This window comes from Echiichthys vipera (genome assembly GCF_963691815.1).
Source record: "Echiichthys vipera genome assembly, chromosome: 17".
Taxonomy (NCBI): domain Eukaryota; kingdom Metazoa; phylum Chordata; class Actinopteri; order Perciformes; family Trachinidae; genus Echiichthys; species Echiichthys vipera.
The window spans coordinates 14544846-14565527 of NC_139842.1; the positions used below are offsets into that span (position 1 = coordinate 14544846).

The 20682-nt window shown below is 41.7% G+C and overlaps 1 protein-coding gene across 1 annotated transcript in view; it reads right to left on the reverse strand.

The window, feature by feature from the left end:
* Positions 1–12105: 12105 nt before the first annotated feature.
* The window catches only part of tbcd (tubulin folding cofactor D), a gene marked incomplete at its 3' end in the record, with an annotated part of 34472 nt that continues 25895 nt past the window's right edge, over positions 12106–20682 (reverse strand). The window contains exons 34-40 of the mRNA XM_083931259.1: positions 20423–20500; positions 20251–20337; positions 20074–20161; positions 18939–19048; positions 18768–18852; positions 13004–13150; positions 12106–12258 (exon numbers count right to left, since the gene is read on the reverse strand). Coding sequence (XP_083787385.1) covers positions 12106–12258; positions 13004–13150; positions 18768–18852; positions 18939–19048; positions 20074–20161; positions 20251–20337; positions 20423–20500 — 748 coding nt within the window. The remainder of the gene's footprint in view (positions 12259–13003; positions 13151–18767; positions 18853–18938; positions 19049–20073; positions 20162–20250; positions 20338–20422; positions 20501–20682) is intronic.

Sequence of the window (20682 nt, forward strand, 5' to 3'; positions counted from 1 at the left end):
GAATGTGCCATCACATGTGTCTGACAATATGCAGCCCAGACTACAAGCAAAGCTAAGCAGCTTTGAGCCGCAGCCATTTCAGCCATATGATCAAAATCCCAGGATATGCCTGCAAACAAAGCTAGTGATTCAGCGGTGGGCTTGCTGTGTACCTCCACCCTGTCACGCTTTCTTCTTGCCAAGCCTCAGATCCACCAGCAGCCTGGGGAGTTGTACGTCGCACAATGGGCCTATTGTGCATGCTGAGGTAACACCATAATTGTTACAATCTTCCCATTCAGGTGAAAGACACACCCACTTTTGACTCCCCCTGACATTTTGAGAGCTTTGTGGCTTTCAGTGATGTTGCATTAATCAGATATAATGGAGAAAAACTTGGTAGCTCGCGCACCTGAGGTTGTGGCTGGAGCCCTAAATACAGTAAGCTCCTGTTTGTGTTTTCATGTGTGTCTGTGTAAGCCTAGCCTAGTCTAGCTCAAAGGCTGAGTAGAGCTGGAGTGACAGATTTAATAACATCCTGATATTTCCACAAGGTGGACCAGTGATCTGTGACGAAAGGACAGCCCACTGGAGACGTTGGATAATTATTTGCTGCCAATCTGAAATCTCAAATGAGAAATCATTTTTCTACAAGCAGGGCTCAAATGGTACAAAAGCTTTATTCTCTTAGATTGGGTTTCCCCTTTAGGATTTATTTATTCTATTCTTTCCCTGGACTGTCTCTTATCATGGGGCTTTGCATTAAACGATAGGGATGACAGCCCCAATGTCCTCCCCACGTGCCTGGTGAGATAAATCACAACTATGGGCCTGTATCTGGGAGGGGGCAGCCAGGAGGAAACAGTATGGAGACCTGGGTGGTTCCATCTGGTCGGTTTCCAAACTCTTAGTTGAGTCTAATGCAGGCTTGTGAGGAGCTTCCCTGCCTTTCATCCGTTTAGGAAACATCTGGAATCATCTGCCGGTTGAATGAAAGCATGCACGTGCATGTATATGTGTGTGTGTGTGTGTGTGTGTGTGTGTGTGTGTGTGCGTGTGTCTTCCAGGAGGTTTGCCAGGAATGTTATCTTTGTGTAAAAGATTAACCTCGCTGTATAGCAAATAAATTAAGGAAATTCACTGGTGTATTGCCAAGAGATGTTTGGGCTTTGACATCATCCTCAGTGAACAAATTCCTGATGAACATCAAGAAGTAGTTTACAATCAGTCCCCTCCTCATTACTCATGGAAGGGCGGCTCACCAAGTAACTTTGCCCCATCTGCTGCACTGACAATCATCTCATTTTCTATGGCTTTTCTGCCTGTCAAAGAAAAGACTTCAGTATGCTGCTAAGAGCTGAACAGTCAATAGTTACAAATCTGTACTGTTGCTGTTCAGCAGAGTGGATATTGTATCCAGGTGAGCAGACAAAGCCTGTTGTGGTGCGGCATACGTGTCTCTCCATGCCCGAGTCGAGACATCAGACTCTGATGTGTTGAGAGAGGCACACAAAGGCAGGGTCAGGAGTCACAGCTGTCAATAAAACACCTCTTTCTCCGCACACGAGGCGTCGTCACCTCAAACACTAAACATACACTCCATACCTGCAGTCTGCACACAAAAACATTAAAGGGGAAATACTGTGCTCATTTTCAGGCACGTACTTGTATTTTGGGTTTCTATTAGGAAATGTACTAAAAACACATTATTTTTCCTCATATATACAGTACTTCGTATATACAGTATAATATACCTGTATTCACCCTCTGTCTGAAGCGCTTTTTTTAGCGGCTGTCTGTTGACGTTTTTAATATTTTCATATTTATATAGCACCACAACCTTTTATAATACATTTTTAAAAAACATGGAAATCTCACTTTTTTACAATATGGAAGTAAAAAAGCATGTGTTTGCAGCAATATAAAAATATCATGCACACATATCTTCCTCCATTCCCCCCTTTTCCATGTACACAGTGTGTAAACACCCTTAAAAATAACAGACGGCCCGCTCAGACATTACAATACGAAAACGTTTTTACAGCTGATTTTTTTTGTTGCAGACTAGGTGTGTAGGGAAGAGAATTGCTGTGTTTGGACCGGGGAGAGGATGCTCAAGTCTGGCTGCAGCGACACCAGGAGATGTGATTTTTGAGAGTATTGCGGAGGATGTTTTGCCTCCTGTGTGGTGACTCCTGACCCCCACCATCCTCCCCCAACCTGCTTCACCCCTGTCCTATTGTAGCCCTTATCAAAAAGCTGAATGTTGTGCATACATTCAGTCCACTGGCCTGTACAGGAGATAACACTGGCTCCATCTCACTTCAGAGCAGCCTGCCTCTGCTCTCATAACTGTTTTGTGAGTCACTTGACCCCTCATGAGGTATCTATCCCACAAGTCTATATGTATACAGCTTCTATCTCTTTCCCCATCCAAATCCCCACCTGTCTGTCCTGCTGCCCTCTTGTCCCGTACACCTTTGTTGGCCAGCTCCCCGCCTCATCTCAGCTCCTGTGAATGGGTGTTTTGTCAGTTCTGCGTGACTCTCTCGCCTGCTACGACAACACGGTGTCGTCCTGAGGGTGCACCGTGGCCCCTGCCGATCACACTCCGCTGGCTTGGGCTCGTACCGCTTCTCATCTTCTCTAACACGCACTGACATGGCCCTTTGAAGTCATGGGGAGCAACGTGGACCTGGGGCCAGCACAACAAAAGCAATCTGATCCTCGGCTGATATGTCAAAGCATGCCTGCAGCCCCCGACCCCCCGACAATGGACTAGGACAGCAGGGGCCCCCTTTGCAACTTCTGTGTGTACCTTGGAGTGGCTGTGCATGGAGAGCTGGACATGTGAAAGATCTGATGAGAGAATGTGCTGTTACACGTGAATCATTAACGATATTAGTGATTAGTGATTGGTTAGGTTCCCTACACCTTTGTTTCATAACAGAAAGTTTAAAAAAAGTTAAAGGTGTCATATAAGCCTCAGTTGACCTCTAGTTTAATTCAAACTCAGCCTTTTATTTGAAATATCTTTATTCAAAAAATAGTGAGTGGTTGGACTACCCATATATTTACTGTCTTCATTCATTTAAATATTGCTAATGATGTAATTTTCTTAATGTACACATTGGCGTGCACAGCTCAAAACAAACAAACGAGCAAACTATTTAGTCTTTCAAGATCAGCAAAATGTTTTACAACCAGTAACCTGCCTTTTCTTTGACAGTAAGTAATCGTCAGGTGTATTTGAAGTACTGTACAGCTTTCTGACAGTTTTGATTTTCATTCATACCTAGTGATGACGCTGTTTTTGGAACAATGTGTTTTTGGCTAGGAGACTCGGGTATGGTAACCACCCCAGCGTCCCACATCTGACCTGTATCCTAAAATCCTAACGCACACATTTGGAAAAACGTTATATACACAAAGCTCACCTCTAACAGTATTTGCATACAGAGAAGGTGAGACCTTGAGTCGCAAGCCAGACAGACGTGTTTTTTGTTATCCTGACATTCCAGCCTTTGTCGTGTGTTGTGTGTTTACATTGGCTGATATGTATGCATCAGGCAAGTTAGAACGGCTCAAACCCAGCTCGATGGCTTGTACTGAACTCAAGGTCTTGTGCGTCTCTCTTCCCAAGAGTATAAAGGAATGAAGTCCTGGCTGCTACCAACACAAGGATCTATCTGTGTCTGGGACAATTTGGGCACAAGGACATTTTATGACCCTGTCTATCCAACAACTGGAGATACTTCTGAGTTAAACAAACCTATGTCGCCACAAAAAGCTTCAAGCAAATCACTTGGTATTTGATATTAAAGGGATGGGGATGTTTTAAAGTGAGGTTGTATGAGGTACTTATCCATAGTCAGTGTATTACCTAGTAGATGACAGTTAGCAAAATATCAATTGTTCTCAACCATAATCAAACAAAAAAAAGAGCTTATTTCTTAAGTTCATCTCAACCAAAAGACCAATATTTTATTCTGATGAATGATTAGATCAGTGATATCAAACGTTATAAGGCTAACGTTAGCTAGCTAAGAAGTATGATCAGATTGTATCTTGCTAACATCAGCCCTCACACACACTCGTTTTGTCAACATGAACATTTCTAATATTTCATATTTAAACCGTAACAATCATCAACTTCCTAGTCCAAGTTGAATCTTTTATTTTCAAGTCAAGTTGCACGCTATCAAAACAGCGACTTGAGTCATCTCAAGTCCAGGTTACCAAGTCTCAAGTTCACATCTCTGCACTCTGCAGTCATTAAACAATAACCTCAATATCTCAAACATGTAATTCATAAGTGAGCTCCCTTCACAGTTAGTAAACCACTGGTGCCTGTGATTGTCAGGTTTAAAAAACATGAAGCTCCAGTGAAGACTCCAGTGGCTGGGATGATTGTATTCACTCTTACTGTGAATTATTCCTGAGGATATGGAGCACAAACCGTCCTCAAATGTGACTCTGCCAAAAAGACTACAGAGGAACAATGACTGTGTTGTCACTGTGCTCACTTTCACATCTTCTCTCACTTCTCTGCGTTGGGATCACTCAACACACTGACAGGAAGGGCAACTTCTTTCTTCACTTCCTGGTTTGTCTTTAAAAATTGACACCAATGCGAGCATGTAAATTATATATCACCGACAAAACTGAGCCCAAGAATTACCTCAGCACAGAGCAACGCAGCAAGTCCCATCCCCTACATCTGGTTCACTTTAGCTACAACATCAACAAGTGCTTCCACTTCCACAGAGCATGCTTTTTTCCTCTCTTACAGAGCACATATGAATCATGGAGGATGATGTGCTACAAAGCTTGAGAGCATAGCACCCGATGTATATTTCATGAGGCATTAGACGCCGTATTATTCATGCTGGTCTGTTTTGTTTGGGAGACAGAGAGCTGAACAATAGATCCATGCCATAGTGATGGAGGATTAGAATACCTTGAGTCCACAAAAGCCCAGTCTTTATTCACTGGACGGGTCCATTCATAATTGTATTAAGTGATTTTCTGTGGAAGAATTCTTGTTAATCGTTCGGAGGAATTTCTTTACATAAAAAAAATGAGTCATATTTTGGAGGCGGGATGATAGACGCAACTTGAAACAGAGGGTTTAGTTGTTGTCTCTAGAAGATACTGTAGCATGATAAAAAGTTTTATGGCGGGGAATCATGAGAGTCAAACTTCCACCAGAGACCATGATGTGTTGAATAATCATCTTTTCGACATCAAAAGCTGGTCTGGAACTCACTACCGACAAACTTTACCCAGGCGTTGTGTATGTTCAGAAGAAAAGAACACATTCACTGAACCACCTTAACATTGACCTAACCCCATCTATAAACCTGCTTCTACTACGGTCTCCGTGTCCCGAACAACGCTCCCTTTGTTCACCCATTTGAGGAGTGGAAAATGAAGGAGACCGTGGTCCCATGCTGTAAATCATTTGAAACAGACGGGGTCACAGCTTTTGGTTGTAGTTTATAACAGCTAAGCTTATTGAGCCCCGTGTGCACTCACTCTCCTCTCAGCCAGCTGCCGCTTTCTGGGGAGCTGACTGCAGGTAGCTCGGTAGGAAGCAGGCGCTTGCTCCTATGACATGTCAAAAGGTATTTATCTGAACGCACAAAATAGTTCTCTTTGGAGGACTCAAGGCTGCCATTCATCTCCTGATACATTCCAGTGGATGACAAAATGTGCTTGGGGCAGATTCTTTGTTGGAATGTTTACATCTTTAAAAATAGTTCTTTGTGGCGTTTGTGAATTTTTAATTGTCCTTAAAGCTATAATCAATATTTGTATTTCACAGTGGATCACAGGATTGCTTACACGTGAAAGGTTCACTTGTACCTAGTGATGAACCCACAAAGAATTATTAATCAACTCTGCAGTTACAGCTAGGAGTTTCTCATGTTATGGCTTGCAACTTTACTGTTATGGTTCGATCTCATTGCTCTCCAGAGTTGTTCTCCACCACACCGCTGTTTTCTACAAATCCACCTAACATGACATTAAACGGCAAACAGGCTAAGTTGGGGACTATAGATGGTGAAAACAGAGATAAAAGTAGACTGAATATTAGACTTGTTTTTGCATGGACTAATGCGTGTTCACATTGTTTCAGTCATAAAAAATAAAGAAAATGGTAGAAAAAAGTGTAGCAAATGTGTTTATCTATGCAATATTTCAGGAATCATCACACCTAATAGATTATAGATATTGTAGATATATTCCAGTGGATAAGTGGTTGATGATAAATAACAAATAATGCTTTGGGCAGATTCATTCACATTGTTTACAGCTTAATTCATTAACTTTCTTCTTCTTACTTTATTTGTTCCAACTTGAAGTGCCAACATGTGCCACAGTGTAACATAGGGCAGGTGTTTGTAACCCATCCTCATCATTTTTATAGGTAGACACCTGAGAGGTTGACAAGTACTCGTAGGGCAGAGGGGGAAAAAAGCAACAATGAGAAGAGCACGAGGCAGGGACAGAGAGAGAGAAAAAAATTTAAAAAAGGAGCGGGGGAGACAAAGTGAGCATATCCAATCCAGCCATATGTGATCCTATCTCCACAGCAACTCTTTGTGTTTGCAGCGAGCAGTTTGTCAGATTTGGCACCGACTGATTCTTCTCCCCATGCTAGCCCCTTCCTAACTGCCATCCCTGAAAAGACGAGCAGGCAGATAGAAAAGGGAAAGAGATAAAAATGTAAAGCAATGTGGGGAGAGGTGGAGAGAAAGTGAGGGAGAAGAGGAAAAATAAAAAGTGAGTGGGGGATAGGGAGGTGATGAAGTGAGTGGAGACTTGAGAGGGGAGTCGCAGGACATTCCAGAGCCAGCTGTGGGTTGGAGGGGGAATTCTCACTGAATGCCTGACAAATAAAACAAGACACAGGCTATTTCAGTATTCCAGGCAAAAAACCCACTGGCACATTGTAGCGGAATGAGGGGGAAAGAGAGATTTTGGAAGGAAAAAGAGGCAGGCTAATGAGAGAACCAGCAGGCTGCATGGTCCTGCAAGGCAGGCCTGAAACCACAGCAGTCCAGCGGTTAACCTTTCGCTGCCTCTCCCTCTCCTGTCTCCTCCAAAATGGAGACAGCAGCAGCAGTTCTTGGTCCTTGACAGCACACGCATTCCTCTTTCACAGACAGGTGGCGGGACTGTTTAATAAATACAGGATTTGATGGAGGGAGTCAGAAAAGGATGGGGGGAGGGGAGGGGTCAAAGGCCATCACAGACTGTAAACAGCGGAGTTGAGCAGCCATAATATGGCTACTGCTCTTCAGGGGATGCAAAACCCCGGACTCTACTCGTAACTCCTTGTTAATGACTCACCCATTCAGTTGAAAAGCTGCTGACTATCTAAACACAATTGTTCCTGTAGAATGACTGACTACAGATGGCTCACTTTATTAAGTGTTGCTCAGCCATTACAACTATAATAGTAAGCAGTTCAAAAAGTGAAGTTCAGTGTGGTGGAGTGGCTCAGAAGATGAAAAGTGTACCTGATTTTCTCTATTACTTACGCTATAACTTAACTTATATATATATATATATAAACATGGATATTGTTAAAATGTTTTTCATAAATTGTTTGGTTTGCATTTGAAGGCAGTGGCTTGATTTCAATTAGCCGTTAGCTTACCTTTTGCTAACAACTTCAACTGTCTATTAAGCCTACTATTCATTGTTAAATAAACTAATATACATTGATCTAATGATTTTAACTGTTTATTCATTAGTTAACTATTTGAACTTATCCATTACATTATTTAACAATTTTGACATTATTTAACTTTTAGCTGACAAAAAATATTTGAATGGTTTGTACTCTTTTAATTTATTCAATTCTTTAAAAGTTTAGTTCTAGCTAGCCTGGCACTGCATCAGAGAGAAGTTGAATTGCCTCTATGGTTATTGGGAATAAATGAATTCCTTTATGAAGAAAAGCCTTGTCATGTGCAGGATCACCCTTATTTAGTCTCACAGAACATCTAGAGCCTAGAAGCGAAATAAAAAATCCCCTCCTTTGTTTCATGTTAGAGTTTTTCCACACTTACTCACTTAAAGAGTCAGTTGGCGTTGTTTCCAATCTATTAATACATCAGTGGCATTTTATATTTCACACTTTTTGATTTAAATGCCATTTGGTGCATCCACATTCATGAGCCAAGTCAACCCTGCAGTCAAAATTTCAGTTGTCTGTTTCTTCAAGAAACTGTGATAAAAAATAGAAACAGAAAAAGAAGAAAATGTGAAAGGACCACCAGTAGAATGCAATACTTTATTCCTTAAAGAACTGATGTGTTTATAGTTGCATTATGCGTATATTCATGGGTGTCTTGTCATCATGACAAATTCTTGTTATTGTTCCATCTGCATGCAGAGACTTGCCTTTCCGCCACAACCAACACTGTGTGTTAGTAGGAGGCGTTGAAGTGACAGCCAGTAATGAGACATGACAGACTGATCGACTTGGATGAATGCCACAACAACATGTGATGGGCCGACTGCACCTGTATGACTAATTTTGCTGCTATCACCTGCTTAGTTTAATTTGTAGTCATGGGACAACTTGTTAAAAATGTGATTTATGTCACACGTTTGGAACAATCAGCGTAAACTGGACTGTATTTTGCTTCATCAGTTGTCTCGTACCAGATTCAAGGCCCTGCAGGGCAGGAGAGGAGACAAATTCACCGCTGCCTTTAAAGCACTTTTTTGTGTCATGAAGCAGAAAGCCAGTGCTTTCCAATGAGCAGCATTCCACGGTTACCGACCAGGGACAGAATTGGTGGCCATGTGTGTCAGCGTGCCGCCACATCAGACCCATCCTCATGCCAAAGTCTTTGTGATCTTCCCAACAGCATGCAAGCTCGCCTGTCCCCCTGCACGTGCTTTTTCCTTCCTCGCCCCCCCTAACCACAGAGATGAGAGAAGAGGGAAGATCATTTCATATGGAGAATCCCACATCCTGCAATTTTATCTCCTTGTCTGTCTGAGGAACTTCAGAAAAAGACGATAATGTTACTTAGAGGGGGCATGAGGTGAAGTAGATATCAGTGACAACACTACTTCTTTGACACTGGGCCCATTAATCTGGAGAATAAAATAACTGATAAACAGTCTACAGCAATGAACACACTGTCTTTACTCTAGACTGTTTGTCAAAAGCCACTTCCCAGAGTTGAGTCATTCATTTAGGATGACAGCTGCTGGTAGACCGCTGCAACCGCATCCAATGTCCTTTCTTCCTCCAACTACTCATCCCAAATCTCCTCTCTCTCTCTCTTTCCTCAGCACACGCTCCACCACTTTTACTGGGTCAAAGCATGAGTGACGCAAATCATTGACGGTTTCAAAGGCTTTTCTACAAAATGGTAGTTGTGCGGTGATCTCCGCTAAACCGTTTGAGGACATTAATGTGGATAGTGAACGTGCCTCATGGAAACAGCCCTGTAGCTGCAGCAGAGTTGAGTCCTTGCTTTGCATCCCACATCACTGATGGTAATGATTAAGTTTATTGGAGTGTAATTCCACCCCCCTCGGTCTGGCTCTTAAAATAGAGAAATAGAGAGAGGAGGGTGGCTGGCCCGGGCCGATGTCTGAATTCCTCTGATTGGACCAGAGCAGCAACTTGTTATTAGGCTGATGTCGACCCATGACCGCACCAGCAGGCCTGACATGTGGGGGAGAGGAGCATGGCCTCACTCAAAAGCTCTCATAGAAATAAAATGAGTGGAAATTTGACTAGTTCAAAACACAATGGCACTCAGCACTGTTCATTGATCATAGAACAAGAATTATTTAGCCAGCTACAGTTCTTTGTAGTGGAAACGGTACACATATAGACGGCTGCTGCTCTGGCAATCCTGCTATGTTGATTTAAATGGTAATGTTCGTTCTACTCTTGTTTTATTTCTATGGAAACTCCTCTTCTAGGCTAAAACTCTCTTGCATTACCAGTCAGTGGTGTTTGTGTATTACTGATTTCAAAGACATTCCTTTCATTTGAACGTAAACACAAACATGCGCACATGTGCGTTTCGTGTAACCAGATCAAGAGTAGATTCCAACAAGAAGGAGGCTTTGAGGGTCATGTTTTATTTGGTTTAGTATCTCTAAACATCTATTTCATTGTGCTGGTTTATATAAAACATGTGTTTGAGTGCTCTATTCACAAATGTGAGTGAATGGCAGCTATGCAACTAGTGTGACATCTATCATGTTAATAACCCACACACGTCTGGCACAGTGTAACTGCTCTGGTCATTGTGTTCAGTGGAGGCTGGTAGGAAATGAGGCATGAGCAGCTCAAAGAATTCAAAGGAGGTAGAGGTTACGCTGAGTATGTATACTTAAACCACCTGAAAGTCACAGCTTCCAGCCCTGTAATTTGCACTGCTGCTAAAAAGACAAGGCGATTGCTACAATAACAGCAGAAACAGTCATGAAAAATGAGAAAAGAACTGACGCTCTGGCGATTTTAAAAAAAAGGATGTCAGGCTGACAGAGAGACAGGCGGCTTTTGAATACAAAACATTGATTTGTCCCACTGAGGTTAACCAGACAAGACTAAACAGTGACCTCAACCACATTTCAGAACTTAAAACTCTTGTTACACAGAGAAACAAAATGGATTATTTCACCGCGTAGTATTTTGGGTAATATCTTAATGGTCGAATGCACTTATTGCAAGTCGCTTTGGATAAAAGCGTCAGATAAATTAATGTAATGTAACTGAGATAAGCTGTTGAGTCAAATTTGAGTTCTGATGCTACCTTAAATAGTACGCTACAGCGGATGTGTCTAACCGTGAAAGCAATTTGGGTTTGAAGTGGCTTGGATCTGTCCGTGAGGTCAGCAAAGAAGAGTAATATCACTCTTTGCCAAAAATATTTTACTTATTTTGAAAGACTCATTGACTCAACAACTCAAAAGCCCTGAAAACAAATACATCACACCCTAACTTATATAAAAAGAATAGAGGACGCTGCTGTCTATGAAAAAAAGCACATATTGAAAAATTACAGCCCTGCAGAAATATGGTCACATGACAGGATCATTTAACTGTGAAGACGCTGTCAACACAAGACAAAAAGACTTTAACAGACACCATATCATCTGATATGAGAGTCCTGTGATGATCTTTGGGCCCTGAAGTGTCCGTCTGTTTGCGTGTCACAAGTTCAAGACCAACCACGGTTAATGCACTTCCCCGGAGAGACCAACTTTGGCTCATCACATCATACACTCAGACTTATCACATGCTTCAACCACAAACTGCCTATGACCCGCTTCACACTGCTAATTGGCAGCCGTTAAATTTGCCAGGAGAAATTAGTGCTAACTCTATGTTTCTCCATGCAAACTGAAAGTAGTCATCTGATCTGAGACCACATGCATGCAGATGTGCACACAGATATGGAGGATGTGTGAGTGGAAAATGAATCATATCACATGAAACTTGAACTGATGCTATCGGTTTTGACTCATCTGTTTTTCTAACTAATGAAAAGTCATCATCACTAATTTAGCATTGCTTAATCCATATCCCTTTCTCCTATTCACTTAGACTTCGCTTAAGACATTATTTATGAATTAATTTAACTGAATCAATGTATTTGGAGGGACGTTTTATCTTTGTTCTGGCTGCCATCAGAACTGTTGATTTTTATTCTCATATAACGTGGACATTGGAATAATGTGCACCCTGATTCATCAACTGGGAAAAGAGAAATGGAACGCATGTAACCGTTGAAGCCAAGACCTAATAATAAAAAAGTCAACACTGTCAAACCCAATTTCTGAGACGTGAGATGAACTCAATCTGACCAAGTGCACTTCTGGTGGGATGGTTTGATGATATTGTAGCAATGAGTGTTTCTGACCTCCTTGTGAAGTCCCCTGCCAAACACTGCAAGCAGATCCAGCTGGGTCCAGAGTTGACCAACGGGCACAGAATAGGACCTAAGTGACAGATGTTTCTGATAGCTTTTTTTCCTACAAACCAATGCTCTGGCCCACTCCAAGTTGTATCCCAGAAGAACACGTCTCCCCCAGCCTCTTAAAGACACTCCCTGAATACTAAATCCCAGCAATTTAAGGCAACTTGTCCAACTCATGGACTTGGCTCACCGCCATATACCTATCCCCCATCCCAAGGCCCATTTCTCCCAGCCCTGCAGTCCAGAGCACCCACTTCCCTGCTGTGTCAGCCCTCCCACAGGCTGATCTCAGGGAACAGCCGTTAATCTGAGGGGGAACATACGAGAACGTCTCCTTTTAATTATCAGAAAACTCAGAACTGGGTTGGATAATGGATTCCAAATGGTGAGCTCGGCAGAAGCGGTTGAAGGGTTGGAGGAGGTGGCCGCGGAGAGAGCACAAGATCAGGAGGAGGAGCAAAGAGATATGACTCCTTCTCAGGTCCTGACCTCTGGCTGCCCCCACGCTCATGTGCTTCGCCACAGATTGAGACCAGATTGACTGTTAGCCCAGGAAATGACTGAGTGACAGAAAAATATCACTAACAGAATCGCACACAGCCCAGTGGAGCTATCTTCCCCCCAGCTGTCTATCTGGGCTGTGGATACCTTATATGCTCCAGAGATCTTTAATGTACGCTGTTTTTACTGATAGAGTGGCACTTCTTCAATCAGGATGTTAATGTAGCGTGGGTTGCCGGAGCGAGCGTCTCTTTCTGTCCTTTAAATAACACAACTTTCCCTCAGGACCAGAAGCCCATCAGCATTTATCTTCACAGAAAAGTTAAATGAGTTAGAACCATAATATTTTATGAGCTGTCCTCCTCCTCTCCATTCCCAGGACACACTGGGGGCTCCACAAAGACAGAGAGATCTTACAGCCCGAATGCTTAACACTAAAGCAAAAATAATAGAATCACAGAAAAACAAAACACAAGCTAATCATTACGGCTCCAAACGCATCGCACGTACATTCACACACACAGACTACAAGACCACCCCTGAGAGCTGACCTGGCCATGCCCCCTGCTGCTCAGTACTGGCGTGTGTCCAGAACAAACTGGGCCTCTCCGTAGGGAACGGCAGAGGCCTGAGGCCGTGCTGCTTAGCAGGCGCCGAGGGGGCGGCAGGCTGCCAGTGGTCAGTTGCTGCTGGAGCTTCTGGGAACGGTGTCACACTCACACTCACCCCCATCCTCACACCAGCCAGCTCCTGGGTTCAGGGCCGGGTGCAGAGGTCGAGAAAGAATAGCACTCCTACGACCAAACAGCTGGATTCGCTGTCACGGATGAGCTCATTTTGGCCACCGTCCAAACAAGAGGCGAGCCAGGCCCCTGACGTCTGAGCTATCTCCTGAAGTCACTCTCCGAGCATACATCAACACAGAGCAACAGCACACAGCCTCCACACACGGGGCCGCAAACAAAGTCTAGAGGTTCATCCAAGGCCAGAGTGATGACAATGAGGAAGCGGAGGTACATTGTAAGGCAGGATGGATGAAAAAACAGCACATCTTCAAGGCTAAATTTAGTCTTATTATACCCATGATGAGGCTACTGTGAAACATTAACAACAAATCATATCCAGCAGAAAGACCATGACAACTCTATGCTAAGACCTCAGCTTCTTTCATCAAACATACACAACACAAAGAAAAAGATTTCCCAGGGGGCAGCAAGTAACTCTCAGCAGGCCTCTTGATATCATTTTAACCCCAACAGGCCAGCTGGCGGCCGGCAGCTTTTCCTCTCACTCCCACAATGATAAAGCAAGAGTATCAGTTCCTCACTTTTAACCAGGGCTGGGTATCGTTTAAAAAAATGACGATACCAGTACCAATACCAGTGCCTTTACAGTGATACCGATACCAATAAAGTACTTTATTTGATACCTTTCATTCCTACTTCATTCGATACTCATGTGAACGGAAGCATCTTGGCACGATGACCTGCCAACCCTGTCAAATACACGGCGCTTGACTTAACCACGCCATAGACTTTATGGGTTGTAGCTGCTGCAGCAGTGGGCCAATCAAACGTCATATTGAATCAACATTGTATACACACATATTACAAATATTGTAAATTTGAAATGAATGGTGCATATAGAGTCTGGGAGGAGCTGGAGCAGATAATGGCTTTCAGACTCCTCCAGAACAACAGAAACAACGGAGGGAAGGCTAATTGGAGGCTGCCTGCTATTCAACAAGGCCAGCCAGTCCTCAGAAAACACAAACACTGTTGATCAGGTCTAAACTACATTTTCTTATGTGCAGCACGAATGCTGCGATAAGGTGGTCAGAGCATATACAAAGCACCCATTATTTTAAAACAAAAATTACCAAAACACAATGGAAGAAAACATTAAGACTATAAGACTGTCAGGCTTGCCCAATCCAGTTAGATACACTTCTAATTGGCCTTGTTTCAAATAGGAAATGAAAAGCAAAGTAACAGAGGTCAACAGCTGAATATGACATTTATATTCAATTAGCCAAATTATTTCTAAGAATGTTAGTGTGCTATTGATATACAAAAACACACTGCCCATTAACCTGTGGTCTATAAAAGGACAGAGGCTTAGCAATTAACCCACATTCCCAAACTCCTCCAGCTGCCTCCATTTCCAAATGACTATAATTCCAAACAACGTGGTAATTTCTGAGGCAGCGGGCGCATGCCTGGTGTACTGCTGATTATGGGCTTTTGGAAACTTATAAAGACTTTGGTTTCCTGGAGAGAGACCGCATCAGCTGTCATATTCATAATTATAGCATTTCTGCTATTTCTATCAATCATGTAATTACCGTATCTCTGCTATTTCTATCAGTCATATAATGATCATATTCAGTCATTTCTGCTAGAAACTTTGTTTCCTGAAGTTTTCTTTACAGTTGAAAACCACGACAGCAATAACATTTAGTAGTTTATGCTTTTTTTTCTTTTCCACTTCATTTTCAGGACAAGCTTTTGCTTTAAATGCTTAACTTTGTATGGCTTAGCCACTGCATACTGATGATCACTTGATTGTGGAGAAAGACCTGTCTGATCCGACGCAGAACACACAGTGACTTTTCTGTCTACAGCTCATCTTTCAAATCACATACTAGATGTGAGACAATAACTACTATCACTCAAAAAGAATGACAAGAAGACCATAAAAATCAGTCTATAATAATATGTTTAAACTTCATTTGGAGGGTTGTAAGGAGTCCTGAACTCAAAGCCAATCTAGTTGTAACAGCTGCTCCTCAGTACCCCCACTCCATAAATTTAGGGCAATTAAGGCCTGAGCTCCACTAATGAATCTGACTAACAAGCTGGAGGAGGGTTGTTGCTCCTTCACCAGGTGCTGAGGGCATACACAGGAAGTCCCAGCAGGAGTAACACCTGGGAATAATAAACTCTCTCAAAAGACAACAGCTCAGTCTCAAGGCTATGCCTCTGAAAATACAGTAAAAGCTTTAGTGTATAGAACACAGAGAAGCTGAACTCAAGACTATTTCTGTTTAACCAGAACTAGGGGCAAAGTGTTTTTTGGAAAAACCTAAATATGAAAGTGGGCAATCTTCATAACATCAGAGTTGTAACCGATGATATGTCACATATGTTATTGCTATTGTGATATAAAACTAAATATTAGATTTGAATACTATATTTATTGTTTCAATATAGCAGTGCTGTCTCACAGTCGTGCATCTTTGTTTTAAAAGATAGTCTCCCTGGCATTTGCTCAGTGTTGGCCTCTAGCTTCCCTTAAGCCAGAAAGTATTTGAAGGATCGAGAAAATTAATGAATAAACCCAAGGTTATATGGAGGGTAATCCGTGTGATATTTGCCTGTCCACCAGTCAGGTCATTGATTGTGAAAGGGGAAGTGATTTTAATTATTAATGCTTCTGTGATGTTGATATATCAATCAGTGGATCATGAGGCAAATTAGAAACACATTTTTTATTCTCCTGAGTAATAACAGTAACAAGCCTTCCAACAGTGCATGACTTCATTTACTGGAAAAATGCACAAGCACTCACATTGTCCTCCAGGGCACACAAGGAAGAACTGTGATACAAATCATGAGCTCCGATGGGTCTATAATCCGCTCTATGTTTGGGAAATATTGCAACGATCTGAGAGAAATTATATACTTTAGTTTATAATATGAGTAAGAACATATCTTTAATTGCAGGGGTAAGACTGTAGTCATAACTATGTATAAAAGAAAAATATTTAAGCAGAATAAATATTAATTCAGTAGACAACCTGACCATCTTCTATATGGACAGATGTCAAAGCACGACTGCCCTCGCCAAACTATAATCGTTAACTTGGGCAAACTGCTATGGGTACCACTTAATCTCGTAATAACCAGAACAGTGGAAAGTGCAAAGAGGTCTTTCCTAATATCACACCAAACTGAGTCAATGAGCGAGCAGCCCCCTCCCTTCCCCACTCCTCTAAAAGGCCACCATTGTACGTGAAGAATTGCCATGGCTACTGCCAGCAAACTGTAAGCCTTTTAGAATTATTAGCATTCCTCTCTATCCTGAGCACTGTAGCAAAGCTGCTTGCTTTACCATCAATCCGACCCTGAGAGAAACACACCATTTCTTTCATTAGAAACTACAGGAATTTCCATCTGGCTGAGAATTAATTAAAGTCGAATTATGGGCTGCAGCAATATTGGACTAGCCAGACAAATTCAACAACACCCATAGAGGGTAAGAGTGAATGTGGCCTTGGAAATAAACATAGTGTGAGGCTAACAAAGCCACTTGTCAGAGACACTAACTCAACAGTTATTAGACAAGATAGCGGTAAGACAAATAACAATATGACTGATCGTTGTGATGGCTGAACCTACTGAATAAGGTCCACACACGATCTTCTTTACACCAAATGTATGTTTAATCATGTTTAATGTTCAATCATACAAGCGTAATGGTGAAGATTTAATTTTAGTAATTACCACAGAAATAAACAAGCATTTTTTATATATATATACACCGGCATTTTTTTGTTCCAGAGTTTCCATACTTATAATAATACAATTAAGTGTTCCATTTTTAAACAAGTTATTGGAAATTTGAAGTAAAACCACAAGTGAAGACCCATTTAAATGGTCTTTGGAATAAACTTCACTGATTTAAACTGTAAAAGAATAACTAGGCAATCATCACCAGATGTTACAAATTATTTGGCAGCATGAACACAATTACAAGAGCTGCTGAAATACAGAAAGCCGAACACATGGGATAAAAATAACACCCCTTTTTCTACCCGGTTTTATGAGAGTTCATATAGACGCCAGTTTCCATGGGAAAGGATAGACCTTGTTAAATTAATCATATTACAGATAAATGTAATGCAATATAGTGATTACTAGCCATGGGGAGTTTCTGCAATGTAGGATAAGTGATCAGAAACCCCTCAATTATAAAATAATGCAACATTTGTGTCTTTGTCAGTGTGAGACAGGGAAACTGGTTGAGACAATGTGGCCACTATCAGACTCTAATGAGAAAGGCTCTGTTCCACACACAACAAGGGAGGCTCCACTATCAGGCCTGGGACTCCTCCAATCCCTGGCACCTCCACTGATGCAGAAAAAGTAGGTCTGCATGGGACCCAAGGGGAAGCAGAGCCCCAGTGACATTCCGCAGTTTGTGCCAAAACGGCTAAATGGCAACATTTCCCTGGAGTCTAAGCAGACTATAGTTTCGATTTCACCTATCTGTGTTGTTCCAGATACGGGTTACAAGTAAACAACTCCAGTGGAACAAGTTCCATGGTCTCACTAGACTGTGACCTGAATGGGAGATGTGAGAAAGGTGTTGCACAGAAAACTAGAATGAAAGCTTTGGGTTTAGAAGTTGTAAAAACATAACGGAGAGGAAAATAAATCCAGCACACTATTAATTATTTTCACTCACTTTACTAATAATATTCATAATTCTTCTTATTCAGCAACTTCATCAGACAAGGACCAAAGGGTGGAAACATCATTAACAAAGTGAGCACAAGTAATTGAGAGTGTGATGGATTTTTTTTCAGTCAGAGCTTTTGATCTAATGCAGCTGTTACAATCATTCTGTGTGAAAGCATTTAATAGTAATAATAACTGTGGGAGAAAATGATTAATGATGACGTTTTCGTGACCACTGAGTGATGTTCAGAGGACTCATATTCCTTTACTATCTAGATACAATGCATGTGAGGAGACTCTGTGTTTGGAGGTTAAGATAAGATGTAGACCTTGTAGATATTCCTGACTCCAGCCTTCTGAACAGATAGTTACACAGGAAATTGTTATGACTCCTACAAGATGGTGTGATCATGCATGATTCTGAATGACGTTAGAGCTGAAATGATCATTCTGTACTTCACAGTATGGCTGTGTCCATGCATTCATGCTGTACCAAGATCTTCTCTGATATCAGATCTGTGTTGTATTAGACTTATACGTATATTCAAGAAAGGATAAGTAGGACTTGTCAAGTTTTTCTACATTTATTGTGGTGTAAAATCATCAGATTGAGTTTCATTCCATGTGTTGTTTTTTGTCAGATGGGCAGACCAACCGATACAGGGCAGCTTTAGAAGAGCAGATCCATTCTTAATTCTGATAGCATGATGTCCATCTTCATGATTTGCAGCTGGTTTTCACAGCCTTAGGTGATCAGGCTTTACTGCTGAAAGAGAGTAGTCGGGGTTAACTCAGTCCAACAAAGTGATGCAACTTAAAATGTTTGACGTTTGCCGACAGAAATCCTGGTTACCTTGGTAACCAACTGTGGCCTGGATACTCCCAACAAATCACAAAGCTGATTCCTGTGGGTTCGAACCGTGGCTAGGTCACTCTCCCTGGAATGAAAAACGTGTCACGTACATACCAAAAGTGTTTTATACGAAAGGAATAATAAACAACTGCATCCAATGTGACCACCAACCAATTAGTATCACTTAGTAAGGTCATGACGTCATCCAACACTTCTGGGTCTATGACATCATCGTAGGTCAGCAGCATCTCGTACATCTGGCTGGCCGTGGTCTTTCTCATCTACGGTTGTAAGAGAGGAACACACGAAGCACAAAGCCAAGTAAACAAAATGTCTACAGCCATGCTGGTGGCTTTGTAAAGCTGTACTGACCACAATGCAGACTTAAGCATGCTAACATACTCAGAATGATAATGGTAACGTGCTCATGTTGAGCAGTTATAATGTTTACCCTGTTCACCAATTTAGCAGACTGGTTTGCCGGATGTACAATGCTGGGATAAAGCCTGACAACCTGCCCATTTCTCCTTCTCTGCCCCTTTCACTATCTCCTATGTCATGCTATCTCTCATGTCATGCTATCTCTCTGCATCCGGGGCATAGCGCTGCCAAAGACAATTGTGATTGATTTAAAGAAATACTAACAAGCCAGAGCATGTTTCCATTATTCTAAAATTGTTAACTCCTGTAGCCCGACAATACTCCAGAGCTGTTCCAGCACTGTGGAAAAACTACCATCCTAGTTAAGCATGTTAGCATGCAAACATTTGCTAATTAGCAGTAAACAAAAATTACAGTTGAGGTTGATTTGTATTGTTTTAAGTCATAATGCAAAGCAGTGGACAAATTCTAACTTTGAACTTGAATGTCCTAACCAAATGTCATGTTGATCTGTCCAAGAGTTGTCAAGCCATTTCACTTAATATCCCAAATGTCAACCTCATGGTGACACTAGATGACAAAGTCAGGGGATCACCAAAGTGATTCGGGTTAATCATCTGAGGACCATAAATTGCAGTACAATTCATTGTATATTTGTTGCGATATCTCTTAAAGTGGTGGACCAAACAACTGACATTGTTACTCCTCGAGCTACACTGTCAGTGGGGCTAAAAACAATAATGCATTACAATATTGCAGGCAATTTCTGCAGGATAACGAGGACTTTACACTGGCATTTGGCGAGTGTAGATTTCGTACCATAAACCAGAGTGGCTGTAATGTTTTAAAAATGGTGAAAGACAGCTTGTTAGTTGTTTTATTCATCTATTAAGGATTTGTGAGTATTATTGTCTAGTGAACTTACCACAGGAAATGAATGGCAGAGTAGCATCAGCAGCTGGGACAAAACTTTCTTCCTCACCTCACCCTGGAACTGGATCAGCCCACAGAAACTGTGAAACACCAGACAGCACAATCAACATGGATAATGTTTTCCGCCTCAGTCTAGTATATAACTTGACAATAATGGATGGAGACTTACACAGAAACGCAGGCGCGCAGCTTGGAGATATCTTTGGTCTTCTTGAACTCTTTGCAAAGACCCAAAAGGTCCACACAGAACTGATGACTTAGAAAACAAAGACAGAAAAATGTCAGCTCTCACACATATCATACAAATTTATTATATTAAACAAAGCTGTCGCAACACTCACTTCTCTTGTGTGGTGAAGATTTCAAAGCAGCTGTTAGCAAGCATCTGATTGAGCATCTTGAGAAAAGGAATAGACACCCTATAAAGGGGAAAAGAGAAAGCTGTCACTGAAGTCACAGAGAGAATACATTATGTTAAGTCCATAATAAACCGTTTTTCTGGTGGCTTGTAAGTGTGTTTGTTAATACTGAATCCCTTAATGTACCGATAAAGTGAAAATTAACTGGAAGTCCATTCTACATAAATAGTATATAGTGCTTT